Source organism: Mus musculus, chromosome 5 (genome assembly GCF_000001635.26).
Source record: "Mus musculus strain C57BL/6J chromosome 5, GRCm38.p6 C57BL/6J".
Classification (NCBI taxonomy): Eukaryota; Metazoa; Chordata; class Mammalia; order Rodentia; family Muridae; genus Mus; species Mus musculus.
In genome coordinates, this window is record NC_000071.6 from 143505478 (window position 1) to 143529675 (window position 24198).

The window sequence follows — 24198 nt, forward strand, 5'->3', positions numbered from 1 at the left end:
TTGTATGATTCAAGGATTTATTAATTCATACATGCAAAACATACTGCTAACTGCATTAGCAAAAGATCAATGTAAAAACACTCCACAATTCTGCAACTGTCAATTGAAAAAAGTTTGTTCTAGTGGTTGAAAGGCCCAACACTGCATTCTTGCCAGTGAGTTAGGTTGTACAGGACAGCGTTAGCACTAGCAGTTGACAGAACCTCACAGACCCCAAGGAACATCTCTAGGCAGAGCCATGACAGGAAGCGTCTGTCCACGTGGGCGAGGTCTAGAGGCAGCATTAGTCACATGACAGTGTTGGTACTGTTTAGAAGGTTCATAGTTTAAGAATATCTAAAATAGTTTAAAAACCGTAAAGCTGCAACACATGATTTGCACACCTAGTTGCTAGGAAACTAAGGAAGCACTAACTAGCTCTGAGTAAAGTAAGGCGAAAACAGGACGCACTTCTACTGAGCTACCAAAAAAAAACAAAAAATCTCTGCGTTATCAGAAAGATCTTATAGTACAGGTCAGACATATTGCTCGTTAAGAAGGGGTTCTAAAGAAAAGCACTTGCTAAGTTAGAACTGTGAGGGTGGCCAGTTTAAATATGGACTCAACGCCCCATCTGGGGAGGGACGGCAGTGGAGGGTGGGGGGCGCGAAGGGATGCTCAAGAGACACTGATAAGATCGGCCATTTGTCACCTACTGTTTGACAGAAATTAACCGTTAAAAAGCTTTACCCGTGACACTTTTATTCAGTTGAATTACTCCATGTACAATGTAGTGTAAAGTAATCTCTACTTCATATTAGTCAAAATACTGTCTGTCTCCTTTGATCATGTCGTGTTTCACACTCCACCCAGCACACCCACAACTAGGAACAGAATACTTCATTAGAGGCAACACAGGAACCAGAGTTCTGTTCAAAGTCTGCAAAAGCTAGTCGGCTGGTCTTTTAGAAAACTCACTATGAAATCAAAGAGCTGAGCTGTCACACTCATCACTGTGACGTACAGTACAAAGTTACGTAATGAACATGGGCTGATAAGTTACAGGTGCGTTACATGGCAACGTGTCATTAAGGAGGCTGTGCTGTGTCACACGGTCTGGGAACTCTGGAAGGGTCTGCACCCCTGGCTCCAGAAGCTGCGGTCTTCTTAGCAACAGAAGTCTCTCAAGAGAGTTTAGTGCTTAGGTGTTCTCAGCACAACGCAACTTAGTTCAGAAGGTATTTTGGCAATTTTTAATCTGAGCAAGAATGGGGGATTTTAAAAATAAGGCTTTAAGAAGGCTTTGTCATTTTAGGGCTGAATTTTAATAGACTGTAAGTTGGAATTCTTACATTTAAAACAGAACCTTAAAATTATTGACTGGTTCATTGGTTCAAAATGGTTTTATGGAAAAATTAATCTGTAACAAAAACTTGGCATCAAATGCGAAGGCTCGCTGATTTTTGAGCAAAGCGTACAAAGGTTCCAGGCAGGACCGAGAACGAGGGGCTCCGACATTTACAACAGCAGGCATTTTCTCTTCCTCTTCTTGACAGGAGGGGGACAGAGAACCGCTCGGATAGCTTCGTCAAACACTGTCTTGAGTCCTCGCTGTGTGAGAGCTGAGCACTCCAGGTATTTGACAGCACCTAGAAAAGACAGCCACAGGCAATGACAGATGTTCCGCAGGACAGCCCCTGAGTCAGCATGGCGTGGCCCAGCAGTCAACTCCCACACCAACAAAGGCCTGGCCTGGCTGGTTGCCCAAAGCAAAGAGACCCCAAGAAGGAGAAACTTCCCTCTCTCAGGTGGACTCCAGCTGCCTGGCACCAGGACTGCAAGGCAGACACAAGAAATGAGGGTTTCATACCGATCTCTTTCGCCATGGCCAGCCCCTGCGGGTAGGTGATGGGAGTCAGCTTCTTCTCCTTCAGCTTCTCAATGGTGTCCTTATCATCCCTAAGATCAAGCTTCGTCCCCACGAGGATGATAGGAGTATTGGGACAGTGGTGTCGCACTTCAGGATACCACTACACGTGAAGAAAGAAACAAGGTGAAGCCCCTCCCCTCTTCTCTCTGCCATCCTTCCTTCCTTCATGCAGCTTATGTAAACACAGTGAGCACCAGCCCTCCAGCCACAGCTGGCCCCAGAGCGTCCCTGCCTTTTCCTGAAGCCTTAACCACACATACAATGGCTCGCCAGGCTCCCAAGACAGGGCAACACAACAGACTACCTGTAAAGGACCAAGGAAGGAAGATGAGGGAATGTACCCCCAATCTATAGGATCACCCTAGAAAACTCACCATCCACTCAGGGACCATTATCCCCAGCATGGTGGGTCCCAATCTCTACACCACCAGCGTCCCTCACCCCTTCTCACTAGATTGGTTCCAGATGCTGGAGCAGAAAGAAATGGTCACCAGACCACTTCTGAAATACTTGTCACTGCAGTGGGGACCGTCCCAATGAAGCTCCAGAGACCCATCCCCCAAAGTCAGAGACTTAAAAATGGCCCACAGAGCTACTAAAGCCAAGCTAAACACCCCAAGCTCCCAGCAGCCAACGGCATTCATTGAACTGTTTATTATTCTTGCTAGGACTGACAGTATGCAGCAATCTTCCCATAAGTCCCACTTACCTTTGCACGGACATTTTCAAATGATGCAGGACTCACAAGGGAAAAGCAAATTAAGAACACGTCCTACAGAAAGGAAACACAGGCAATGTAGAGGGCAGTCTTGGACTGTGGGAGCACTCTGCCTCACGCCGATAGCTAGCGAAGCACTGTCAGAGAGAGGCACTGCGTGCCTACTGCTACCTGCAACTAGGTCCTCGCTGCTCCCACCTACCTCTCCAGTCGGCCAGAGACTCAAAACCATTACCAGGCCTGCCTTTTGAAAAAGGGGACATGGAAGAAGAAACTGCTGGAAGCTGTTTGATGCTAGGGAGGGATCAAATCACATTCCCAGGAGGCCGCTTGCTAATCACGCCCAACTGGAAACCTAATTATCTGCTATCAACACAAATTCTTCTGAAAACCATGGTCTCTCTGAGGCTCATGAATGCAGAGTCGATTTAAACACATCCTCCAACAAGGCACGCTTTTCATTAAGCTCCCCACATGCACCGTAAGCTCAAGGCTCCTGACATCTCGAGCGTCCATCAGCCAGCTTGTCACTGTCCTTGGCACAAAATGGAGTTCAAGAGTTTGCTCCCCAGCCTTCCAGCCAGGGAGGGGACTCAGTGTGCCATCTCCCAGTAGACAAGCACCAACTACTGCACCATCTTCCCAAGCAGAGTCAAGGGCCTCTGGAAAAGCTGCCCCAGTGTATCTGTGGCCCCAAAGAAAGCAAGGACAAGCAGGGCAAGAATCTTACGTCAGGAGAAACTGCCGGCTCAATAGAAAATATCTGAGGTTTCTTCCTGTTATTACACATAAAGTAAAATTCAGATATTTACCTGTATAAAATTATGCCCAAGAGTTTCTAAAATGTTAGGCTTATCAAGACATAGCCCTAGAAAAGGCAACTATGCTATTTGTGAAATGTATACAGTTCCCAAGCTAGCACCTTCAACTATCCAGCTGGTATCTTGTACCTGAAAAGGAAAGAAATGTCCCACACAACAGCTTTTTATAAACAATGGTTTACTTCAATGCTGGCGCATGCACAAGCCTATCAGAGAATCACCAGGGCCTCCCAAGCATCCAAGTTGATTCCACACCCTCTCAAAGCACAGTTGGGTTAGCTCACCAGCGCTGCGCAGCCCCCACAGCCCACCACACAGAACACCAGAGTCAGAGAAGAGGCCCTGGGAGTGGTTAGTCTGGGTGAGCGAGAAAGCACCCACATGAGCACCAGTGGACCCTCCACACCTGCACCTCCAACCGTCCCAGAGAGGGGCTTCCGGACACCCCTCCTTTCACATGGGAGGACGGGAGCAAGCAGCTCATCGGCCACTTTATAACCCACTGGGAGTGAAGTCACAGGCCAGAGGAAGCTCATTTTATCAAGAGCAGCCTCTCCTGAGTGAGTCGGAGGAAACACTCAGGGAGCTGAGGCTCAGCTCTTCCTGGAGACTCAGTGAGATAAGAGAAGAGACAAAGCTGGAGGCTGAGGTCGACTCAAAGTCTTACATACGGCAATCGGCTTGTCTTTGCCCCTGGAGGGTCTATCTTTACCACATGTGTCTCCAACCTAGTAATGCAGGAGAACTTTGCTTGAGTTCGATATAAACTAAGAAATACAAAATCAATATAACCTGTTAGTTTCCACACACGTTTGTCTCAGCCCTCCTGAGGAATCCAAAGCTGTGCATTCATGTAGGTCACCTTGGAAGCTGAGAGCCACACATCATTACTCCATGCAGCTGGAGCTGAGGAGCTACCCACCCCTGCGGTTCAGTAAGGAAGTCACGGGAAGGCTGGGCCTGCCACCACGTCACTCCCGCACTTGACAGAATGTAACACACTCACAGAGCTCAGCGTTCAGAAAGTGGCCTGTTGCCGGCATGCAGTACTGACAAGGTCTTCAGAGAACTCCACCTTCTCAGAGATAAGCCAAGAGAACCTCAGAGTCGGGGGAGACGCCTGCCTGTAGGCACAGCGAAGCTTTCCAGAACAGAGCCTAAGGGATCCAGGCTGGCGGCCTCCTAGCCCCGCTCTGGGAGGGAAGAGTGGCTTCAGACTGGAGTAAGTTCTTGAAATGAACTAAGGTCCCTTGGGGGGGTTGCTAAGGAACTCTGTAGGTGACAACCTTTTCCATTTTCATCATAATACTTTCCTTTTGTTTCTATACTCAGTAAAAATTGACAATTTCCCAATATGAAACCCCAGAAATTCTAATAAAAAACAAGCGCAGTATGATTTTAATTTTACCTCACTCAAGCTTGTATTTACAATCAAAGAGTAACAATCTCCAGACTCCTGGTTTCATCTGTGGGCTATTTCTAAGGGTGTCCTAAGGGCTTGACACAATAGACCCCACCAACAAAACAAAACCATCAATCCAGTGTTTCATGTTGTGACAGTCTTCAGGATGGCTCCAATATTGCTGGAGCACCCTCCAGCCCCTCCACTCCACTCCACAGTCCTTTAGTACCTTCCCGATGGAGCAGAGATGCACAGCTGGACCACAGCGCCACCCTAACTCACGTGTGCATTATGCCATCAGCCTCCTGCTCTCTTCCCTTTTCACCCCCAACTTTGGCCTAAACACAACTGTATGACATTAGTCGGCATCTGATGCTTTCTCCTAGGGTTAACCCCTTGTTCCTGTACCAGGGCAAAGGGGCTGTGCTGTGTCTCTGCTCCTCCCTGTCCCCTCCCTCTCGGTGGCGACCATCTTTCCTGAGGGCCTGACTACTACTTTCCTAGATCACCAGGACCTTTGTGACGCCAGCCTTTAATGAGAGTCTCCAGTAACTTTAGCTCCCACGTCACCAGCCACGTCCCACGTCAACTCCTCAGCAGTCAAAAGTACAGCAAGGGCTGAAGAGCGTTCACTTAGGGACATGCTTGCAGGGCAGGCATGAGGAACCCTGGGGTAAGCCCTGAGTCCCAGCAAGATACTGGGACTTAAAAAGCAAGGTGTGTCTTGAGGGACAACACCTGAAGGTGGTCTCTGTCATACCCAGATGCAAACACACACAGAAGCATATACCAACTACAGCTCGAGTGGTCCCACCTGCCACCTGTCCCCAGTGGGAGGCAGCTTTTACAATGAAAAAGGGCAGGACAAGAGGCGCTGGAGCACTCACCACCAGACACAACACACACACACACACACACACACACACACACACACAGAGTATCTGGACTTGAGGCTCACACGTGGATTTCTCCTTTCCTTTCCTTTCCTTTCCTTTCCTTTCCTTTCCTTTTCTTTCTTTTCTTTTGAGGCAGGGTTTCTCTGTGTAGACCAGGCTGGCCTCGAACTCAGAAATCTGCCTGCCTCTGCCTCCCGAGTGCATGGATTAAAGGCGTGCACCACCACGCCTGACTTCTCGTTTTTTTTGTTTGTTTTTTTTAATATACAGATTCCACACAACAGGGAAAAGGACCAGGGCTTGCACACACAACAGAGAAAAGAAGAATTGTAAAAAGCTGGACAAGTGTTCCCCAGAAAAGCCACCCTGGAAAAAGGCAGGCAGCTGGCCTGATGCTGACAGCTACACTGGAGTGCAGATAGATGTTCCTATAAAGGCTCACAAGCTCTCAGGCCTCCACGGGACTGTGTTGATGAAAAAAAGACTACACGATCATGTCCTAAAGCCAACGTCACTTCATGAGGCAGAGAATACAAGGAAGTGGATTTTCCTGTATAGCAGCTTCAGCCCACTACACCCTACCTCCTTCTAGGCAGGACTCCCTAAAATGCAAGGCTGAGACAGCACTGAGCCAGAGCAAACCCCTTCTGAGTTCCACACACCCACATCGCATAATAAAACTCCAGTGGGTTCCCTCATGGCAAAAAGCAACTCACCCTATTCTGGCTAATTGTAAGTAGTTTTCTAGTGACTTCTGGCTGAAGGGCCAGATATCTAACAGTCATCTTAACAAAGGAAACCCTCTGAAAATCAAAACTGCACCAGGGAGTGGTGACTCAGGCCCAGTACTCAGAAGGTAGAGGGAGGTGACTCTCTGGGTTTGAGGCCACTCTGATCTATAGAGCAAGTTTTAGGATAGCCAGGACTATACAGAGCATAACTCAAAAACCAAACCAACAACAAAGGACAATCACAACTGTGACACCAGGAGCTAGCAGATGAGGAGGGTGCTCTTCCACAGATGGGGCCAGGGCTGTTTCCTGGCGCCACTGGCAATCCACCTGACTGTCCATGCTGGAACCTGGTATCTTAGCAGGAGTCTTGTCTTCCTCCTTTCTCACTCAGTCCTTATACATGGAAACCGTCTGCCTGCTATACCCAGAGAACTTCAGCTTCCCACACCAGCCTGACCTCACCCTCAGTTACAGCTTAGTCAACCTGGGAAGAGTCCACTTCTCTGCTTTCCGCAAGTCACCTTTGCCTTGCTAAGAATGACTCCCTTAGACAGAATGCCTCACCCTCCTCTGTACCCACAGTGTCACAATACATACGGCGTCTTTCATTTCTCAGAAATGATGCCACACCCTTCCAGACATATCCAGTGGGCTGGACAGATACCAATTGCTATGTTTTAAAATCCACCAATCCACCTAAAATCTGGAACTATTCAGCATTCACTAGATGTAGAGTGTTTCTGAAGACACTGAAGACTGCAATCATCTTGTGATTGTCAACTGATTTTAAATACTTAATCGCACTAGATTAACTGGAAAAAAAGAAATACCCAATTCAAATCTTTCCTCTTACATTTTTGATCTTTGTTTAGCACTATTAACTAAAATTTGAAATTTGGCTATAACTCAATTAACAAAATCCTACAGTTCAAAGAGACAGTGTCCAGTAACATTTCCAGTGAGAAACAAAAGGTTTCTCTGACTGCAGAGAAAAAGCGTCTTCTAACAAGTCTAACCATCATGAACCGAACAGGAAGTTCATTTAAAAGTACAAACTCTAGACTACCACTGACGATTCCCACCACTCCAAAGTAAGATTACAGCTCCCAGTCAGCCAGGGTTCAAAGCCTGTTGTTCTCTAAGCTGTCTCCCCCATCCCAAGCCAGACGCCCCCCCCCCCTCCCCAAGCAAGAGAGCACAAGTAATGCTCGTCCCAACAAAACTCCCACAGAGGAGCCTCTGCCCATCAGTCATCAGCCAGTGAAGGGGCCCCTGGGAACTGGAGGGCATGGGCTGGCCACAGCTGCTGTGTGTGTGCACAACTGGGATGGTGGTGGTGTATTTTTGAAAGATGGACTCACTATATAGGCAGGCTGGCCTCGAGCTCACAGACATCCACCTGCTTTGTCTCCAAAGTCCTGAGATAACAGGCTTGAACCAACACACCTGGCCTGAGATGTGTGAACTCAGCTTATGCTAGCGGCAAGCACACAGAGGACAGACATGAAGGAACTGCCCGGAACTGGCCAGCAATGCAGAAAGTTCAGGTTCTGCCTGAACCCATGGTATCCTGCCTGAATCTGCTGCCTGTCATGAACACTTAAGGTTGGTCACTTTAGCACCAGAACTGTACCGAGATACTCTTGCTTCCTTACTTCCCTGTGCTGCTACGAAGAAAGGCAAACGCTCTTCCGTGAGCCACAAGCCCTGGCCCTATGTGCAGTCTAAAAGACGAACATGAAGTGAGATAAGCAAGTGACATGACATGACATGACATGACAACTGCTTTGCATCAGACACCAAGTGCCCAATCGGCTTGCCAGCCACTGCTCTAATTAGCTCGTAAATAATCAATCACTGCTTGTCTCATGCAGAAGCCAACATAATCTAAAAAAGTATTTTCTCCTGGCTGGACACAAAGGTCTACTTTATAAAACTGAAACCTCAATCCACACCTAAGACTCCGTACTGACGCCAACAACTATGCACTCTTTTTTGGAGGGGGCGGGGAGTAACTTAGCATAGTAAGTTACTAGTTCAGTTTAATGAAACCATACCTTCTTTTTTAAACAGGGTCTCATGTAGTCCAGGCTGGAACTTACTATATAACCAAGGATGTCCTGGACCATCTTGACTTCACTCCTGATTACAGGCATAAGCCACTGTGTCCAGTTTATGTCATGCCAGAGATGTAACTCAAGACTGGGAACGCAAGGCAATCATTCTAACAACTAAGCAACACCCCAGCTCAAAAACCTTAATATTTTAACTGCTGAATTTGGATTTTTTGAGCCAAGGTTTGAGAAAACTACAGACCAAGCTGGCCCCAACCTTGTAGCCTCTGCTCCCCGTGTGCTGGACGACAGGTCTGAGCCACCATGCCCAATCTAACTGCTTAATTTGATTTTACAGTGCAAAACCATCCCAGAACAAGTCGCTTTTCAAAGTAATCGCTGTTAAGACTAACTAGCTTTGCAAAACCAAAAGTAAGACAGCATCTGTTCTGTGTGGTTGTCTTGAAAATAAATAAAAGAATATAAAATAAAAAGGGCTGAAAACGTGGTAATATTCAAAATTCCAAATTCTGGCTGGCATGAAAGGAGGTCACTTTACTGACTGTTATCACAGACCCCAGTCCCAGCAGCAAAAGCAGATCTGTGAGCACTGGACACCGAACAATTATACATGGTAAAAATAAGTGTGAGTCTTACTGTCTGCGGGTAGGAGAGGGGACGCAATCTGTCATAATCTTCTTGTCCAGCTGTGTCCCATAGGCCCAGATTCACTGGTTTTCCATCTACCATAACATTGGCAGAATAGTTGTCAAAGCTGCAGGAGGACAAGGAAACATTAGCCACAGAACAGGGACTAAGTCATAGTCCCCAGGTTCCCAAAGGAGGTCTGCTGTGAGGGAAGAGGATGGACCTAGAGGCTGCTGCTGGTCCAGAAAACACCGCTGAGGTACGGGAAGTCCCTGGAGGCCGGAGGACACAGGGCATCAGCCTTACTCACACCAGGCAGGGAGAAACAAAGGTCAGGCTACTAACTTACAAGGAGACAAACCCCACCTTTAATCAACAGTGTTTTCTCTGCATGAAAAAGACAACTGGGAGGAGTCCCTCTTCCCAATCCCACCTGGCTAGTTCCTCTGACACATTCTGCTCACTCTCAGCTGGTGTGCTCAGTTGGCGCACACAGCAGAGCCACCTGGATCTGAGGCCCAGGGCTGCAGAATAGCAGCACACTGGAACTTCAGAAGCCACCCAGGCTCTCAGAGTGAGGGCACCTGACCACAGAAATGCATCCGTTAGCCTAGAATTGCTACACACAAATTAGTTATTAGTAAGAGGCAACTCAGAAAAGACTACCAACTAATCAGCAAGAGGAAAGTCATTAAAGGGTTGTAATCCCAGCATTAAGAGCCTGAGGCAGGAGGATCATAAGAGTCCAAGTTCACTTTAGGTTACAGAGCAAGACTTTGCTCTCAGGCAACAAAACAGACCTCAGAACAACAAAAAAGTCTACGCTATTACTACTCTTCAAAAAACAAACCAAAACCAAGAGCATGGAGCAGGTCAGGAATTGAAGGCTAGCCTAAGCTACACAATACCATCTCTCAAAAATAAAAAATCCACTGCAATTTAAAACAAGACAATATCGTCATTTTTTTTTTGTTGGCGTGTATGTATGCATAGCACATGTATATCTGGTGCATATGGAAATCAAAAGAAGCGTATTGGCTGGTTTTGTGTCAACTTGACACAGCTGGAGTTATCACAGAGAAAGGAGCTTCAGTTGGGGAAGTGCCTCCATGAGCTCGAGCTATAAGGCATCTTCTCAATTAGTGATCAAGGGGGAAAGGCCCATTGTGGGTGGTACCATCCCTGGGCTGGTGGTCTTGGGTTCTATAAGAAAGCAAGCTGAGCAAGCCAGAGGAAGCAAGCCAGTAAGTAACATCCCTCCATGGCCTCTGCATCAGCTCCTGCTCCCTGACCTGTTTGAGTTCCAGTCCTGACTTCCTTTGGTGATGAACAGCAATGTGGAAGTGTAAGCTGAATAAACCCTTTCCTCCCCAACTTGTTTCTTGGTCATGATGTTTATGAGGAATAGAAACCCTGACTAAGACAGAGGGCAACACATCCCTTGAAAGTGGAGCTTCCACATGGGTGCTGGGAACCAAACCCAGGTTCTCTGAAAGAACAACCAGTGTTCTCAGCCACTGAGTCATTTCTCCAGCCCAAGACTAGCATCTTAAAACATGGATTTTAAGGCAAAAGGAGCTTTTTTTTTAAAAGATTTATTTATTTATTATATGTAAGTACACTGTAGCTGTCTTCAGATGCGCCACAGGAGGGCATCAGATCTCATTACAGATGGCTGTGAACCACCATGTGGTTGCTGGGATTTGAACTCAGGACCTTTGGAAGAGCAGTCAGTGCTCTTACCCGCTGAGCCATCTCTCCAGCCCCAGAAAGGGGCTTTTTGTTTCACTGGTTTTTGTCTTATTATTTGTAGTACTTAAAAACAGGGGCTCTTAGTGTAAAAGTCAAGTTTAAGCTAGTGTGACTTACAGACTGTACTGAGCAAAGCAACCTTTATAAGGATGGTGGAGTGATGTGTATTGGAAGGCAAGGTAAGAGTGCAAAGTCAGCCTCGGCTCTATGGTGAAGCCCATTGGTCTCCCCAAGGCGAGCCTCCAAGGGTGCACTGGCTGCAGACAGAGGACAGCACAATGTGTGTAGCACAATGAGGCTCCAGCAAGCCATCAGTGAGAAAAGCACTTGTTCTTCCCACCCAGTGGGGCTGCCCATACACAATCAGCAGCCCTGAATCCATACCCTAGCCCAACTCTACAGCTCTCAGTGTGACATGGAACCACCTGATAACTTGGCAGAGGGTCAGCTACCTCTAATGCAACACTGTGCACCAGTTCCCAGAGCCAAGTCAGCAGACTGCTGTGCTCAAGCTCTGGGCTTTACACTCCCCAGCCTATACACTTCATGGTATCATTTTCTTTTGTTTCCTAAGAATCAATCAGGAAACTGACTTTTCCCTCCTATGAGGAAATCATACATTAATTGGCTCATTTTTTAATTTGAAGTTCCAAACCACTAACAATTCTCTCTCAGTCGCTGATTCAGAGGGAAATAAACACTAACGCTCCCACGGCAAGTTGGTCGCAGGCGAGGAGGATACTCACACGGTGGGGATGTACTCTCCAGGAAATGCATTGGTCGTGTAACTGATGAGCAGGCAGGTTTTACCAACAGCTCTGAAAGAAGAGAAAAGGCTGCTTAGTCAGCGCGCACAGTCCTGGCTCCCACTATCCCACCACAGCATTCTAGAAAAGACCAGGGAACAGCTATACCACATCCACAAGCATAATAAAGTTTATGTGACATTTAACACTCCGCACGTAGTTTCATCTTAAAAACCAAACCAAACCTCTGTATTCTCAGAAAGGCAGATTCAACAGGCTCCCTTTCTGCTAAGGTACCTGGTCAAGAAGTACTACGCACTGAGTACCAGACTCAGAAACGGCTAACACAAAGTTTCTTCTAGAACATCTTCCACTCTGATGACTACTAAGTAACCATGGCTGCTCTGCAACATGAACTGTTACTGCCTGCCGGTGCCGCCTCTAGGTGGAATGCTGTGAACCACATGCCCTGCCCACAAGCCTGTCCCTCCCAGAGCACAGGCAGTTAAGCAGCCACAGGGCTCTCACACTCACAAGCTGAGAAAGATCCTAACATGTCAACGAGGGGCACAGGGATGGAATAAACTTCCTGAACAGCTAAGACAGAAAAGAAGAAATGTACAAAAGTAAACACATTAAGGGGACAGACATTACTAATATTCTCCCGAGGCAGGAGTTAGGGTACTGTCTGAAAAGCTCTGAACCACTTGGAATAGTTTTCAGAATATTACTAAAAATAAAAATATATATATAAATAAAATCTCTTAAATTTCCTCCCACAGACCCTAACTGACTTGAGGGACATCTGGAAGGTTCAGTTCAAACAGTTCTGTGTGCTGAGCCCTGCTCCCTGCCGCCTTCTGCTGCCTTACTAAGGTCAGGACGGTGCTGGTACTGACTTGCAAGGCTGCACTGTTCAGCACAGGCCACTGTAGACTGAGGCTCACTATCCAAAGGCAATCTTCACACTTTCCTTCCACATTCTGGGACAAGGGCTCCGCAAGGGCAGGAGCTCAACCACTCACTCTTGCCAATACTTGCCTGACTTGTAACAGTGTAAAGGGCTTAATGAAGTAGGAACTCCCCACCCTAAAGATCTCAGTGTCAAACATGACATCACTGGCAAGTAACTTCCAATCCCGTAACGGCTTTCTAAACAGAAATGACTCATTAGACATTTATCTTGTGAGAAAGGCTTAGAATGTCAAAACAAACCTGTATGAGCAAGAGCCTAAGCTCTGGAGAGGCCTGGCTCTAAGACTCAGACCAGCTCATTCAGTCCTAGCGGCCTCTGACACATCTCAACTTCCTCTTCTGCCTCAGTTTTCTTGCTGGCAAGTAGGCGCTCTGAACTACAGGGAATCCATAGCAAGGAAGGAAGGTGCTGCGGTACTCACTGTGCAGGGAACTCAAGAACAGAGCAAGTGCTGGTTCAAGGCGGTATCTCGGCTTCTGGGACAAGCCGAGATGATCTCCAGGAGTCCCAGGTCAGTCTGGGCTACAGTGAGTTCTACTCTAGCTAGAGCTCCTTACTGAGAATCCACTTCAAACCGACAAGAACACAGAGTAGCAGAAGGGGGTGGAGGATAGAGAGAAAATAACAGGGGTGAAGATATCAAAGTGCATCCCATACGTGCATGGCTATGTCGGTGAAACTCTTGGCAGTTAATATATGTAGTAATTAAAAGAATAAAATCTCCCTGGGGCTGTAGCAGTAGAATGTTTGCCTAGTGCACCAACCCTGTACTCAATCCCCAACACGTCCTCTTCCTCACACTACCATCATGCCCACCAACATGCCAGCAAGCCTTCCACCAGGCCTGGACCCCAGCTCCAGCTATCTTTGAAAGGCCCGACTGGGAAGGTACTGGTAAAATCTGGTATTGAGAATTGTGTTGCTGTTATTTGTAAGAATGCACGTGTGCACACCACACAGGACACAGCATGCCTAAGATGAAGAAAAACTAAAGGCAGCAATTCTCCACCTGAGGGTCATGACCCCTTGTGGGGGGCACACCGTATGACCCTTTCACAAGGGTCACCTAAGACTGTTGGAAAACACAGATAATACAATTTGTAACAGTAGCAAAATGACAGTTATGAAGAAGCAATGAAAATAATGTTATGGTTGGGGGTCACTGCAACATAAGAAAGGAACTGTACTGAAGGGCCACAGCATTATAAAGGGTGAGGACCCCTGCTTTAAGGGAATAGGTAGCAAGTAAGTAGATAAAACTCTGAGTTTCGCCACAGACCCTAACTGACTTGAGGGACATCCTGAAGACTCAGTTCAAACAGCTCGGAGTTACTAAGGTCAGGACGGCCCCACCGTGTGTAGGCTTGACAACCTCAAGTGGTCAGGCTTGACAGCAAGCACTTTCCCCTACTGAACTGCTCTCACTACAGTCCCGATGGCCTTGAACTCACTCTGTACAACAGGATGATTCTGAATGTGTCCATCATGATCCTGTGACCCATTCATTTCTTCCTCCTGAGTCTGGTTTACAGTTGTGAGCCACCACACATGGCTGGGAAATGTACTTCTTACTAATCATTATGGACTATAATGTTCTATAAAAACATGGCTATAGGGTTGGAGAGATGGCTCGGCGGTTAAGGGCACTGACTGCTCTTTCGAGGGTCCTGAGTTCAACTCCCAGCAACCACATGGTGGCTCACAACCATCCCTAATGAGATCTGATGCCCTCTTCTGGGGTGTCTGAAGACAGCGACAGTATACTTACTTACATATATAAATAAATCTTTGGGCCAGAGCAAGCAGGGCCAGAGAGAGAAGAAAAAAGTGTCTGAAGATAGCTACAGTATACTTACATATATTAAATAAATAAATAAATAAATAAATAAATATTTTTTTAAAAAACAAACAAAAAGAAAAAAAGCAAAACAAAAATCCATGGCTATAGGTTGGTGATGCAGCAAATCCTGGGTTGGATCCCCAACACCAAATAAAGCTACCCAGGGTGGGAAGTCACAGCAAGTTGCGGCCAGCCTGGGCTGTGTACGGCCAGCCTGGGCTGTGGGTGAGCCCGTCTCTATGTTCTACCCTCAATTCTTCACTTAAGCAAGGATCAGCATAAACAGAAGGGCTATCACCCTTCTCTTAGTGTCCTTACTGATTCCTTGTGTGTTCTAGAGGCCAAAGTCAACATCTGAACTACGGGAAGTAACGTCAAGATTATGGCCACATGGAGAAGGAAGACATATTTAGTCACAGCCACGACTGACACACAACAGAATTTCTGGAAGAGTATTTGCTTTGGAATTTTCTAAATTTGTATATTTAAGTGTTCAGTTCAACCTCCTATTATTAATTTTTAAACTCTAGGCAATGAGCCTGGGTCTATGGAAGAAAGTCCTGTCCACTCTCCACTGGCTCTTCCCCTAGCACATGACATTACTATTTTTTAACCTATCTGCACTTCCTGCCCTGTCCTGGAGAAAGGACCAAGAATGAAGGCTGCCAGTGATTTCCGGTCCCACTGAAGTCCTCCCTTTCCTGTTGAGAGAACTTTGTACTTAATGTCTCTCTGCTTTGACCAGCTTTATTCTTACTTTCTGAAACCTACAAGCCAAACCTTCAAACACAAACGTCAGTAACCTATAAGCACTGACAATTTCCTCACATTAAAACACATAAAGATCAGGGTGGGGACGGCACTGGCCTTTAATCCCAGCACTCACGAGGCAGAGGCAGGTGCCAGTCTGCCTACAAGGTGAGTTCCAGGACAGCCAGGGCTACACAGAGAAACCCTGTCTCAAAAACAAAACAAACTCCCATACATAGGGAAGCTGGCGCGATGGCTCGGTGTCCAGGAGCACTTGCTGCTTCTGCAGTCTGACCCACAGCATCCACATCAGAGGGCTCACAATGCTTGCAACTCTCTTCTGCAGGCATCTGTGTGTGTGCACACACATACACTCCTTTATATACACATGAAAAACTGAAAGGTAGGTAAGAAAATGGGGTGTGTAATCACAGCTTGGAAATCTTGAGGAGAGAAGCCTTTCTTCAAGTTTCAGTCCTGCATGAACTACATAGCAAAACCCTGTCCAAAAATTTTATATATGTATCAGCTATAGCAGAGTGGCAGAGAGAGCTTGCCTAGCATACACAATCCTGAATTCCAACCCCAGCATCAAAGGATGGGGTATATATCTAAAAAAGAATTTTAAAAAACTCTGCACATGGCCTTGTAAGAAAAACTGTTCCAGGCTGGTGAGATGGCTCAGTGGGTAAGAGCACCTGACTGCTCTTCCCAAAGGTCCAGAGTTCAAATCCCAGCAACCACATTGTGGCTCACAACCATCCGTAATGAGATCTGACTCCCTCCTCTGGTGTGTCTGAAGACAGCTACAGTGTACTTACATATAATAAATAAATAAATAAATAAATAAATAAATAAATAAAGCTGTTCCTAGCCAGGCGGTGGTGGCGCATGCCTTTAATCCCAGCACTAGGGAGGCAGAAGCAGGCGAATTTCTGAGTTCAAGGCCAGCCTGGTCTACAAAGTGAGTTCCAGGACAGCCAGGGCTACACAGAGAAATCCTGTCTCGAAGGAAAAAAAAAAAAAAAAAAAGCTGTTCCTAAGATAGACAAACCGGACTCATCCATTGGCAGCTGCAAATCAAATGCTGAACAGGCAATTATTATTATCTAAATTCCCAAGATCCAAACAACAAGTCAATCTCAAGGGCAGGTATGGTGATGCATGCCTGTCTAGCTCTTACAATCCAGAGTTCAGGTCTAGCCTTGGGTACACTGGGAGTTTGAAAGCGACCCTGAGCTACATGAGACCTTGTTTCAAAAAATAATGTGGGAGCTGAAGAGATGGCTCAGAAGTTAAGACAGCTTGTTGCTCTTCCAGAAGACTCAAGTTTAGCTCCCAGCTCCCAAATCACACTGCTCACAACCACCTGTAACTCTGGCTTAAGAATATTTAACGCCCTCTCCTGACCTCTGTGGGCATTCATAAACATGACACCCACGCATTAAAAATACACACAAAAATTTTAAAATAATTAAAAAACGAAGCGGAGAATGACTGAAAATGCCTTTGCCTCCATGTAGACATATGTGAGTGCACTCCCCAAACCACACACGTGTCCTCCTCATGCTTCTTGAGTACCTGAAATACCCTAATTTCTGAGCTAGAAGGTATAGAAAGAAAGAGTGTGTTCAGAAAAATAGATGAATCAGTAAGAGTAGTTCAGTATCAGGAAAAGACAAAGCAATTCAAAAGTCTCAAGTTTACGAACCAGGTCCATCATAACCAACGTGTAGTCACTGCCACCCTTAGAGACTGTGCAAAGCTGCTCAGACACTGAAGGCTGAAGACACTACACACATCACTATGGACTGTCAAGTGACAATCGAGCTAAAATACAAAAGTTATTTTACGTACATACATACATACACACACACACACACAGAAGGGGTGGAAAGATATGTGTATGTGTGTAGAGAGAGATAAGATACACATTTATGTCATATATAAGTGATTCCATATGTAGAACCACTTACAGAGAGAGAGAGAGAAAGAGAGATAGAGAGGAAGAAGGTGTAAGAGATATGAAAGAGAGGGGCTGGAGAGATGCTCCATCTCTTAAGAGAATGGCTGTAGCACTTGTTTTGGAGAACTCAGGTTTAATTCCCAACACCTACATGGTGGCTCACAACAGTCTGTAACTCCAATTCCAAGGGATCCAAAACTCTTCTGGCTTCCAAGGGCACCAGGAACTTGGTGCACAGACATATATGCAGGCAAAACACCCATGCATATAAAATAATATAATAATAAAATCTAAATTTGGAAGCCAGAGTAGAATTCAAGTCCTTGCGTAACAGGTCAAACATAAGTCATGAAGAGCTTGGGCAATGTATGGGCCATGCCATCACTGTTCGTGTTCATTCCTGTAAGGACGACATCACAGGAGGCTGACCAACAAAATTCCTGGACAGCAGTGTCTAAGCTAGACACACTACTGGTCAGACTACCAGCCCAAGTCTACACACAGACAAGAAGTAAACTTCAAGACACTTGCTTGTTAGCCTTCTGGTCAATCAAAACTAAACCAATAGTATTAAAAACCACTGAGTTAGTTGTGATGTCACATCTCTGCGATGCCAGCCAGCACTCAGGGGTGAAGGCAGGAGAATAGTTAGAGGCCGGGGCTGGGTAGGGATTTAATAAAATAGTATAACACTTACCTACCAAATGTGAAGCCCTAGGTTCAGTTCACAGTACCAGAACAAAGAAAAAAGGTGGGAGAGGTGGCTGGGGGGGGGGAAGGGGGGCACTGGCTCTGCACATGCCACACCATCACCAAGATAAACACATGGGTTCTGTTTAACTCTCTCAGATTCTATATCCACTGTCAATTAACTACTGAACAGGGACTACCCCACCACAAGAATACAGGCCGATTAATCTAACATGGTCATAATAGACTTTGTAACTGTAATCCCTCAGAAGAACTTTAAATGGTAAAGTTTGCAATTTGTGTGACCTCAATCAATCTGTCATCACTCGGCTTTTAACCCTGTAAAATTTCATAACTATATGTGATATTAGGCTTGCCAGCTTTCAATTTTTCAGAATAAAAGGCATTCCAACTATACCTCAGGCATATAGTTTATTTGTTAAATAGCAGAAAAATATTATTGGCATGAAAAGCCATGTATGTACACCTCTACACGGTGGTTCTCAACCTTCCTAATGCTGTGACCCTTGAATCCAGCTCTTCATGGTATGGTGGATCCCCAGCCATAAAATCATTTTCGTTGCTACTTCCTAATTGTAATTTTGCTACCGTTAAAAATCACTATGCAAAATATCTAATATTCGATCCCAAGTGGATTATGACCCACAATTAGGAACCACTGTTCTTAACCAGTGTTTTACTATGCATTGCCCTTCAGAATGCAAATCTCGAATCTTGTGGTATGTGTACACTTCTCTTGGCACTTAGCCCCAACAATATCAATGTCAAGTACAGAACAAAAAAATACAGCGTCTGGAGAGATGTTCAATGGTTAAGAGCGGAGGACCCAGCCGGGCGTGGTGGCACTCGCCTTTAATCCCAGCACTCAGGAGGCAGAGGCAGGCGAATTTCTGAGTTCGAGGCCAGCCTGGTCTACAAAGTGAGTTCCAGGACAGCCAGGGCAGAGGAACCCTGTCTTGGAAAACCAAAAACCAAACCAAAACAAAAGAGTGGAGGACCCAGGTTCAATTCCCAGCACCCACACAGTGGTTCATAACCATACCTAACTCCAGTTCCAGGGATCCAATGCCCTGTCTTCTGGTCTCTGTGGACACCAGACACAAATGTGGTGCAGATATTCACACAGGCAAAACAATCACTATGTTTTCCTTAAATACAGTTAAATGGTGATGCACACCTTTGATCCCAGTGTTCAAGAGGCAGAGATAAGCCAGCTAGAGATATACAGGTGAGACTCTGTTAAAAAACAAAGGCACACTGGGGTAGAAAGATGGCTAGGCAGGTTAGGGTACGCCTGACTGACTAAGTTCAATCCCTGGGATCCACTTGAAGGAAGACGAGAGCCTGCTCCTGCAGGTCCTCTGACCTTCACAAGCTTGCCATGGTGATGCGTGCCTTCACACACACACACACACACACACAGACACACACAGAGAACACACACAGACACACACACACAGAGAACACACACAGACACACACACACACACACACACAGAGAACACACACACACACACGCACACAGACACACACACACAGAGACACACAGAAACACACACACCACAATACACTGTTTAGAACAAGACTGAAAACTCCATGGCCAGGAACTGCATTTTTATGTCTAACATTCTTCACTGACCCTCATAGTGAAAACAAACAAACCCCAACAACGGTAGTGAGGCGAGAAGCAAGTGGGAACGGCTCAGGAGAATAGGCACTGGACTCAAAGAAAAGGAAAAGGAGAAGAGAAAAGCACAGCAACAACGGTAACCAGCACTCGCTCAGCGCTCCACAAGGACCGGGCACTCAAGAGCCTCTTCATACTCAGCATCTCATTTAGGCTTGTTTAACTTTCCCTTGAGGCATCTCTCTTGAGGAAGAAATGATATGCTGAGGATTACTCCGTAGGTTAAAAGGGTACTGAGGGCTGGAGATGGCTCAGCAGTTCAGAGCACTGGTCATTCTTCCAGAGGGCCTGGGTTCCACTCCTATCACAACCTAATGGTTCACCGATCTCAGTAACTCCAGTCTCAGGAGATCCTCTGCTGGCATCAACATACGGCACGGACATACACACAAAAACACCCATACACATTAAAAAATGTAGGGAGAAAAAGAAAGGTGTGGCAATCCAAATGAACCCTACAGGAGGCATTCTACACGTTTTTACTAGATTTTCTTTTTAAAGCCAGCAACAGGCTAAGACGTATCTCAGCTGTTCAGACGTGCCAGGAAACCTAAGGCCCTGAGGCCCAGCTGGGGGTGGGGGTTACAGAATGAGTGCTGGCATACCTGCTGCATGTGCATGTCAGGTCTTAGGAATTCCCAAGCACTAAGGTTTGGGTTTGGATCAGCAGCAATTTACCTTTTTAAAAAGTAATTGTCTTGAGATGTCTTTCAATGTACTTTTTCATAGTCATCCCTACTTCCTTCCAACTCCACCCCAGCCCTAAAAACTCACCTAGTCCAATCTGTGCTGCCCATCCATAGACTCAACAGTGTGAGGCCTCACACTGGGGCTAGTTTCCCTCAAGGACCACATCCATAGAGAACACTGACTGGCTCACCCCTAGAAGCATCAAGGGCCCATCTCGACTCAGCCTAGGCCCTCTCTGCCCTGGGCTAGGATCTTATACAGCTGCTGCTGAGTTCACAAGTGGAATCTAGAAAATACTGTTTCCGCTGGGTGTCCCTGACCTCTGACTCTTATAATCTCTCTTCCTCCCCTTGGTCCCTAAGCTCTGGGAGGAAAAGAGGATGGTGACAGAGCAATTTAACTTATTAAAACACTAGGAATGTGGTAGTATTCCCCAGCCCACAAACTGCTGGTGAAACATTTTTAACTTTTCAAGGAAAGTTCAGGTAAGTTTTAAACGTTCCCCAGCAAGGTGCTATGTTATAGTTCAACCGCAATACAAAAAGAGAGACAGACAGACAGACCCAGCCATCTTGCCTTCACTTAAAGCAGACCTGTGGCTCATACCTGTAAGCCCAACGCCTATGTCCATGTCCTCCTAACAGGAGAATCATGGAGTTGGGACCAAGGCAGTCAGAAACTAGGATTTACACAAAAAGACCCCGGCCCCACAATACAACATCTTCACTATCAAACTAAGTGCCCCAAGTGACAAAGCTTTCTTTTAGGAGGTGAAAGGAAAGCACCATTGACATTCCTACTCAATGAAATTCCAGTGTGTCGTTAAATACATTGAACCGTATCCATGAGACTTCCTGTCTCCGAGACAAATCCCACAGACAGACATGTTAGCAGAAAAATAAAGTTCTCTGACCGTCTGGCTGACTTAGTTACAGGGACGATCCCAAAGTCTAATGTAGAGTTCTGTAAATACGCTGAACAATCGCTCATAAATCCACGGGCTCATAAACCCATGGGCGGCGAGTGCTCACTGCAAGTGTGGAAGGCATTAAGCAAGTTTGGCAACGTACTCGACTGAACTAGAAAGTGGACCAGTTGCACTCTGCGTTTGAGGAAACGGGTGGTAAATCTCCAAGCTTCCTCGTTAACACGAACCTACACAAGCTACGCTGAGACGCGCGATTTTGCTCCGATTACACTGAGATTCTTGTTTCTACCGAAGGGGTGGGGGGAACGGGACGGACTGCATAAGACCAGTCTTGTCTCCCTCAAGGGCCTGAAACCATCACGGTCAATCACGAAAAGAATTGCCTCGAGTCACAGGGAGCTGGATCTGCTACATCCATATCTAATGCCTTCAGAGAAGGTTTGTTTGTTTTTAATAACCACACTTCGTTCAATGGACAGTCTTCATCACACTCCTTCAGCTAGCATCCCAGTAACTTTCTCGGCGTAAGTGTGAAAATGAATATTTTTATAAACACCCTGTCAAGTCGAAGCAACCGAGCCCTTTCCCAAGTTCCAGGTCACCCAAGTGACTGGTGCAAACATGCATCGACCAGGGCCGGCCGACTTGGAGGCCGTTACCTATCCCAGTTCTCGGGGGGGGGGGTGCGAGGGGGTACCCTGAGTAAATGAAGAAACTATACGTCCCTTTCTCAAAAGACAAAAATTTTTTTTAAAAATGTTTCAAGAAAAATTCTTCAAACCAGCCTCGCCTACGTGCCAAGTCGAGTAGGGCGACGGGCGGCGTCCGGCCCGGGAAGAAGGCAGGAGGGTGGAGTTCACTTTTCCCTCCGGCCGGCTCGCCCAGGCCCTCCCCCAACCAGAATCCGGAACCAGGCCCGGGAGGGTGGGAGGCTCGCGCCCCCCAGAAGGCCGGGCGCGCGCTCTACGCCAGCTCGAGGCTTTTCGGGCCTGCGGGGGCCCCCGATGGCGCTGCGCGCGGCACCGGGTCCGGAGCGCCAGGCGCGGCCGTGCACTCACCCGTCTCCCACCACCACACACTTGATGGCCTGCATCTGGGCCGCTCGGTGGGCCGCGGCGGCGGCGGCGGCGGCCGGTGGCTGAGGCGCGAAGCGGCGGGCTCGGGAAGCGCTGGGCGAGGCTGCGGGCGGCGGGGCGCCGAGTGCCGGGACTGCTGTCCACGCCGCCGGGCCCTCAGCGCACGGGAAGGCGAAGCGCAGCAGCAGCCACCACCCAAAGCTGGGGAAAACTGCAGAGAAACAGGAAATGGCCGCTCCACTCACATCCGGCCTCCCCTCCCCCTCGGTGCCGTCGACGCAGCTCCCAGGCTCCGGGCGGGGCCGCTCCCGCCCGCCCGCGCGCCCGCCCGCGCCGTTCCTGGCTTCCACGGGCTTTCGGGAAAGCTCGGCAACAGTCGGCTCCAGCCGGAGAACGGGCTCGGCGGCCGCGGGGCGGGGCGGCCGCCATCTTGGCACGCTAAAGCGTCCCGGTTGTGACCAGGTTTAGGAAGCCCTCTGAATCCTGGGGTTACGGGTTCGGGTCAGTGGTAGGGTCCCGTTCGCTCGCAACCTACTTGTGCCAACTCCATGGAGAGATTCCTGAGCCCCCTTGTTATGTGATAACTACAGTATGCTGTAGCGTAAGATCCTGCTAGAAAATTCTGTATAGCTCGTGCCACAGTGAGATCCAGTCTCAAAAAAGAAACTGCTAGGGATGTAGCCAAGTCAGAATGTTTGCCGGCATGTACAGCCTGGGGCTCCATCCCTAGCACATCACAGCCTGCCCTGGTGGCTCACCTGTAATCCCAGCACTTGGTGGGCGGAAGCAGTAGAATCCTGGGGATCAACCTCAAGTCCAACCTCTGGATATGCAACTCAATTGGTAGAGTGCTTCCCCGAGCAGATACAGATATGAAACCCTAGGATTGAACCTCACGACGGTATGAAACAGATGTGGTATATATCAGGTAGTGCATACCTGGAATCCCAGCTCTGGACTGGAGGTAGCAGAAACATCTGAAGTTTGACCTCTGGCTATGTAGCGTCCAGCGTTAACCTGACCTACCATGAGACTTTCTCAATAGGGGTGGGGGGTGGGGAGGGAGCACTAAATAAACAAAAATATAAGGAAAAAAAAACATACATACCATTAAAATAATAAACAGAAGGATAAAGGTCAGAAGAATTCTTTTAAAGATTGCTGATATGATAGGGTAAGCATATAATTCATTCACAAATAAGGTAGCCTATTAGAAGACAAGAACATTAAAGATATTTTTGGTTATCTGTGGTGTGTGTGTGTGTGCATGTTTTCATGTGTGGGCACATGTGTGGTGCACATGTGTATAGAAGACCAAGGTTGACACTGGGTGTATTCAGTTGCTGTTCACCTTATATATATTGAAGTAAGATCTCTCATTGAACACAAAACTGGCCAATTCCAGTTAATCTAGCCAACCAGCTTGCCCTGGAGATCCCATCTTTATCTTCCGGAGTTACAGGTGAGTCACCGTACCCTCCTAGTATACTAGTTTCTGGATTGGAGCTCTGTTCCTCACACTTGCCTGGCAAGTTCCCTCCTCCTGGAGCTTAAGAGGCCAAGCTGCTCTTCCAGTAGACTGGAGTTAGGTTCCCAGCACCTGAATCACATGGCTTACAGCCACCTGTAATTCCAGCTCCAGAGCGATCCAACACCTTTGGCCCCCTGAGACACCTGCATTCATTCACGTGTGTGCACGTGAGCACAGACACAAAATCTAAAATATTTTTTTAAAGAAAAGAAACCAGACCAGGAATTCCAGCCATCCTAATATCCTAACAGTAAAAAAATAAAACAAACAAACAAAAAATAGAAACAAAACAAAAAATTTAAGGGAAGCATCTGTGGAACTATTCCACGAGAATTTCCCAGACCTGGAGGATAAACCATTTACA

The 24198-nt window shown here is 47.0% G+C and overlaps 1 protein-coding gene across 2 annotated transcripts; it reads right to left on the reverse strand.

Annotated features, from left to right (window-relative positions):
- Positions 1–3: 3 nt before the first annotated feature.
- On the reverse strand, positions 4–22554 carry Rac1 (Rac family small GTPase 1). Of its 2 annotated transcripts, NM_001347530.1 has the most exons (7): positions 22286–22554; positions 11681–11752; positions 9192–9309; positions 4120–4176; positions 2619–2681; positions 1850–2009; positions 4–1628 (listed from the first exon to the last, which is right to left on the reverse strand). In NM_001347530.1, the coding sequence occupies exons 1-7, from the start codon at positions 22318–22320 to the stop codon at positions 1498–1500; spliced, it is 636 nt and encodes a 211-aa protein (NP_001334459.1). In that variant the 5' UTR covers positions 22321–22554; the 3' UTR covers positions 4–1497. The 2 variants fall into 2 exon arrangements, with proteins under 2 accessions (NP_001334459.1, NP_033033.1); NM_009007.2 differs by lacking the exon at positions 4120–4176 and having other exon boundaries at positions 22286–22516.
- Positions 22555–24198: the final 1644 nt, after the last annotated feature.

What these genes read in the sequence shown, in the direction of transcription:
- Rac1 (NM_001347530.1), bottom strand. Translation starts at nt 22,320, where the DNA reads ATGCAGGCCATCAAGTGTGTGGTGGTGGGAGACGG. An exon ending in TTGAAAATGTCCGTGCAAAG is followed by an intron (nt 2,010 to 2,618) that starts GTAAGTGGGACT and finishes CTTCACGTGTAG; the next exon opens with TGGTATCCTGAAGTGCGACA. An exon ending in GGCCATGGCGAAAGAGATCG is followed by an intron (nt 1,629 to 1,849) that starts GTATGAAACCCT and finishes TGTCTTTTCTAG; the next exon opens with GTGCTGTCAAATACCTGGAG.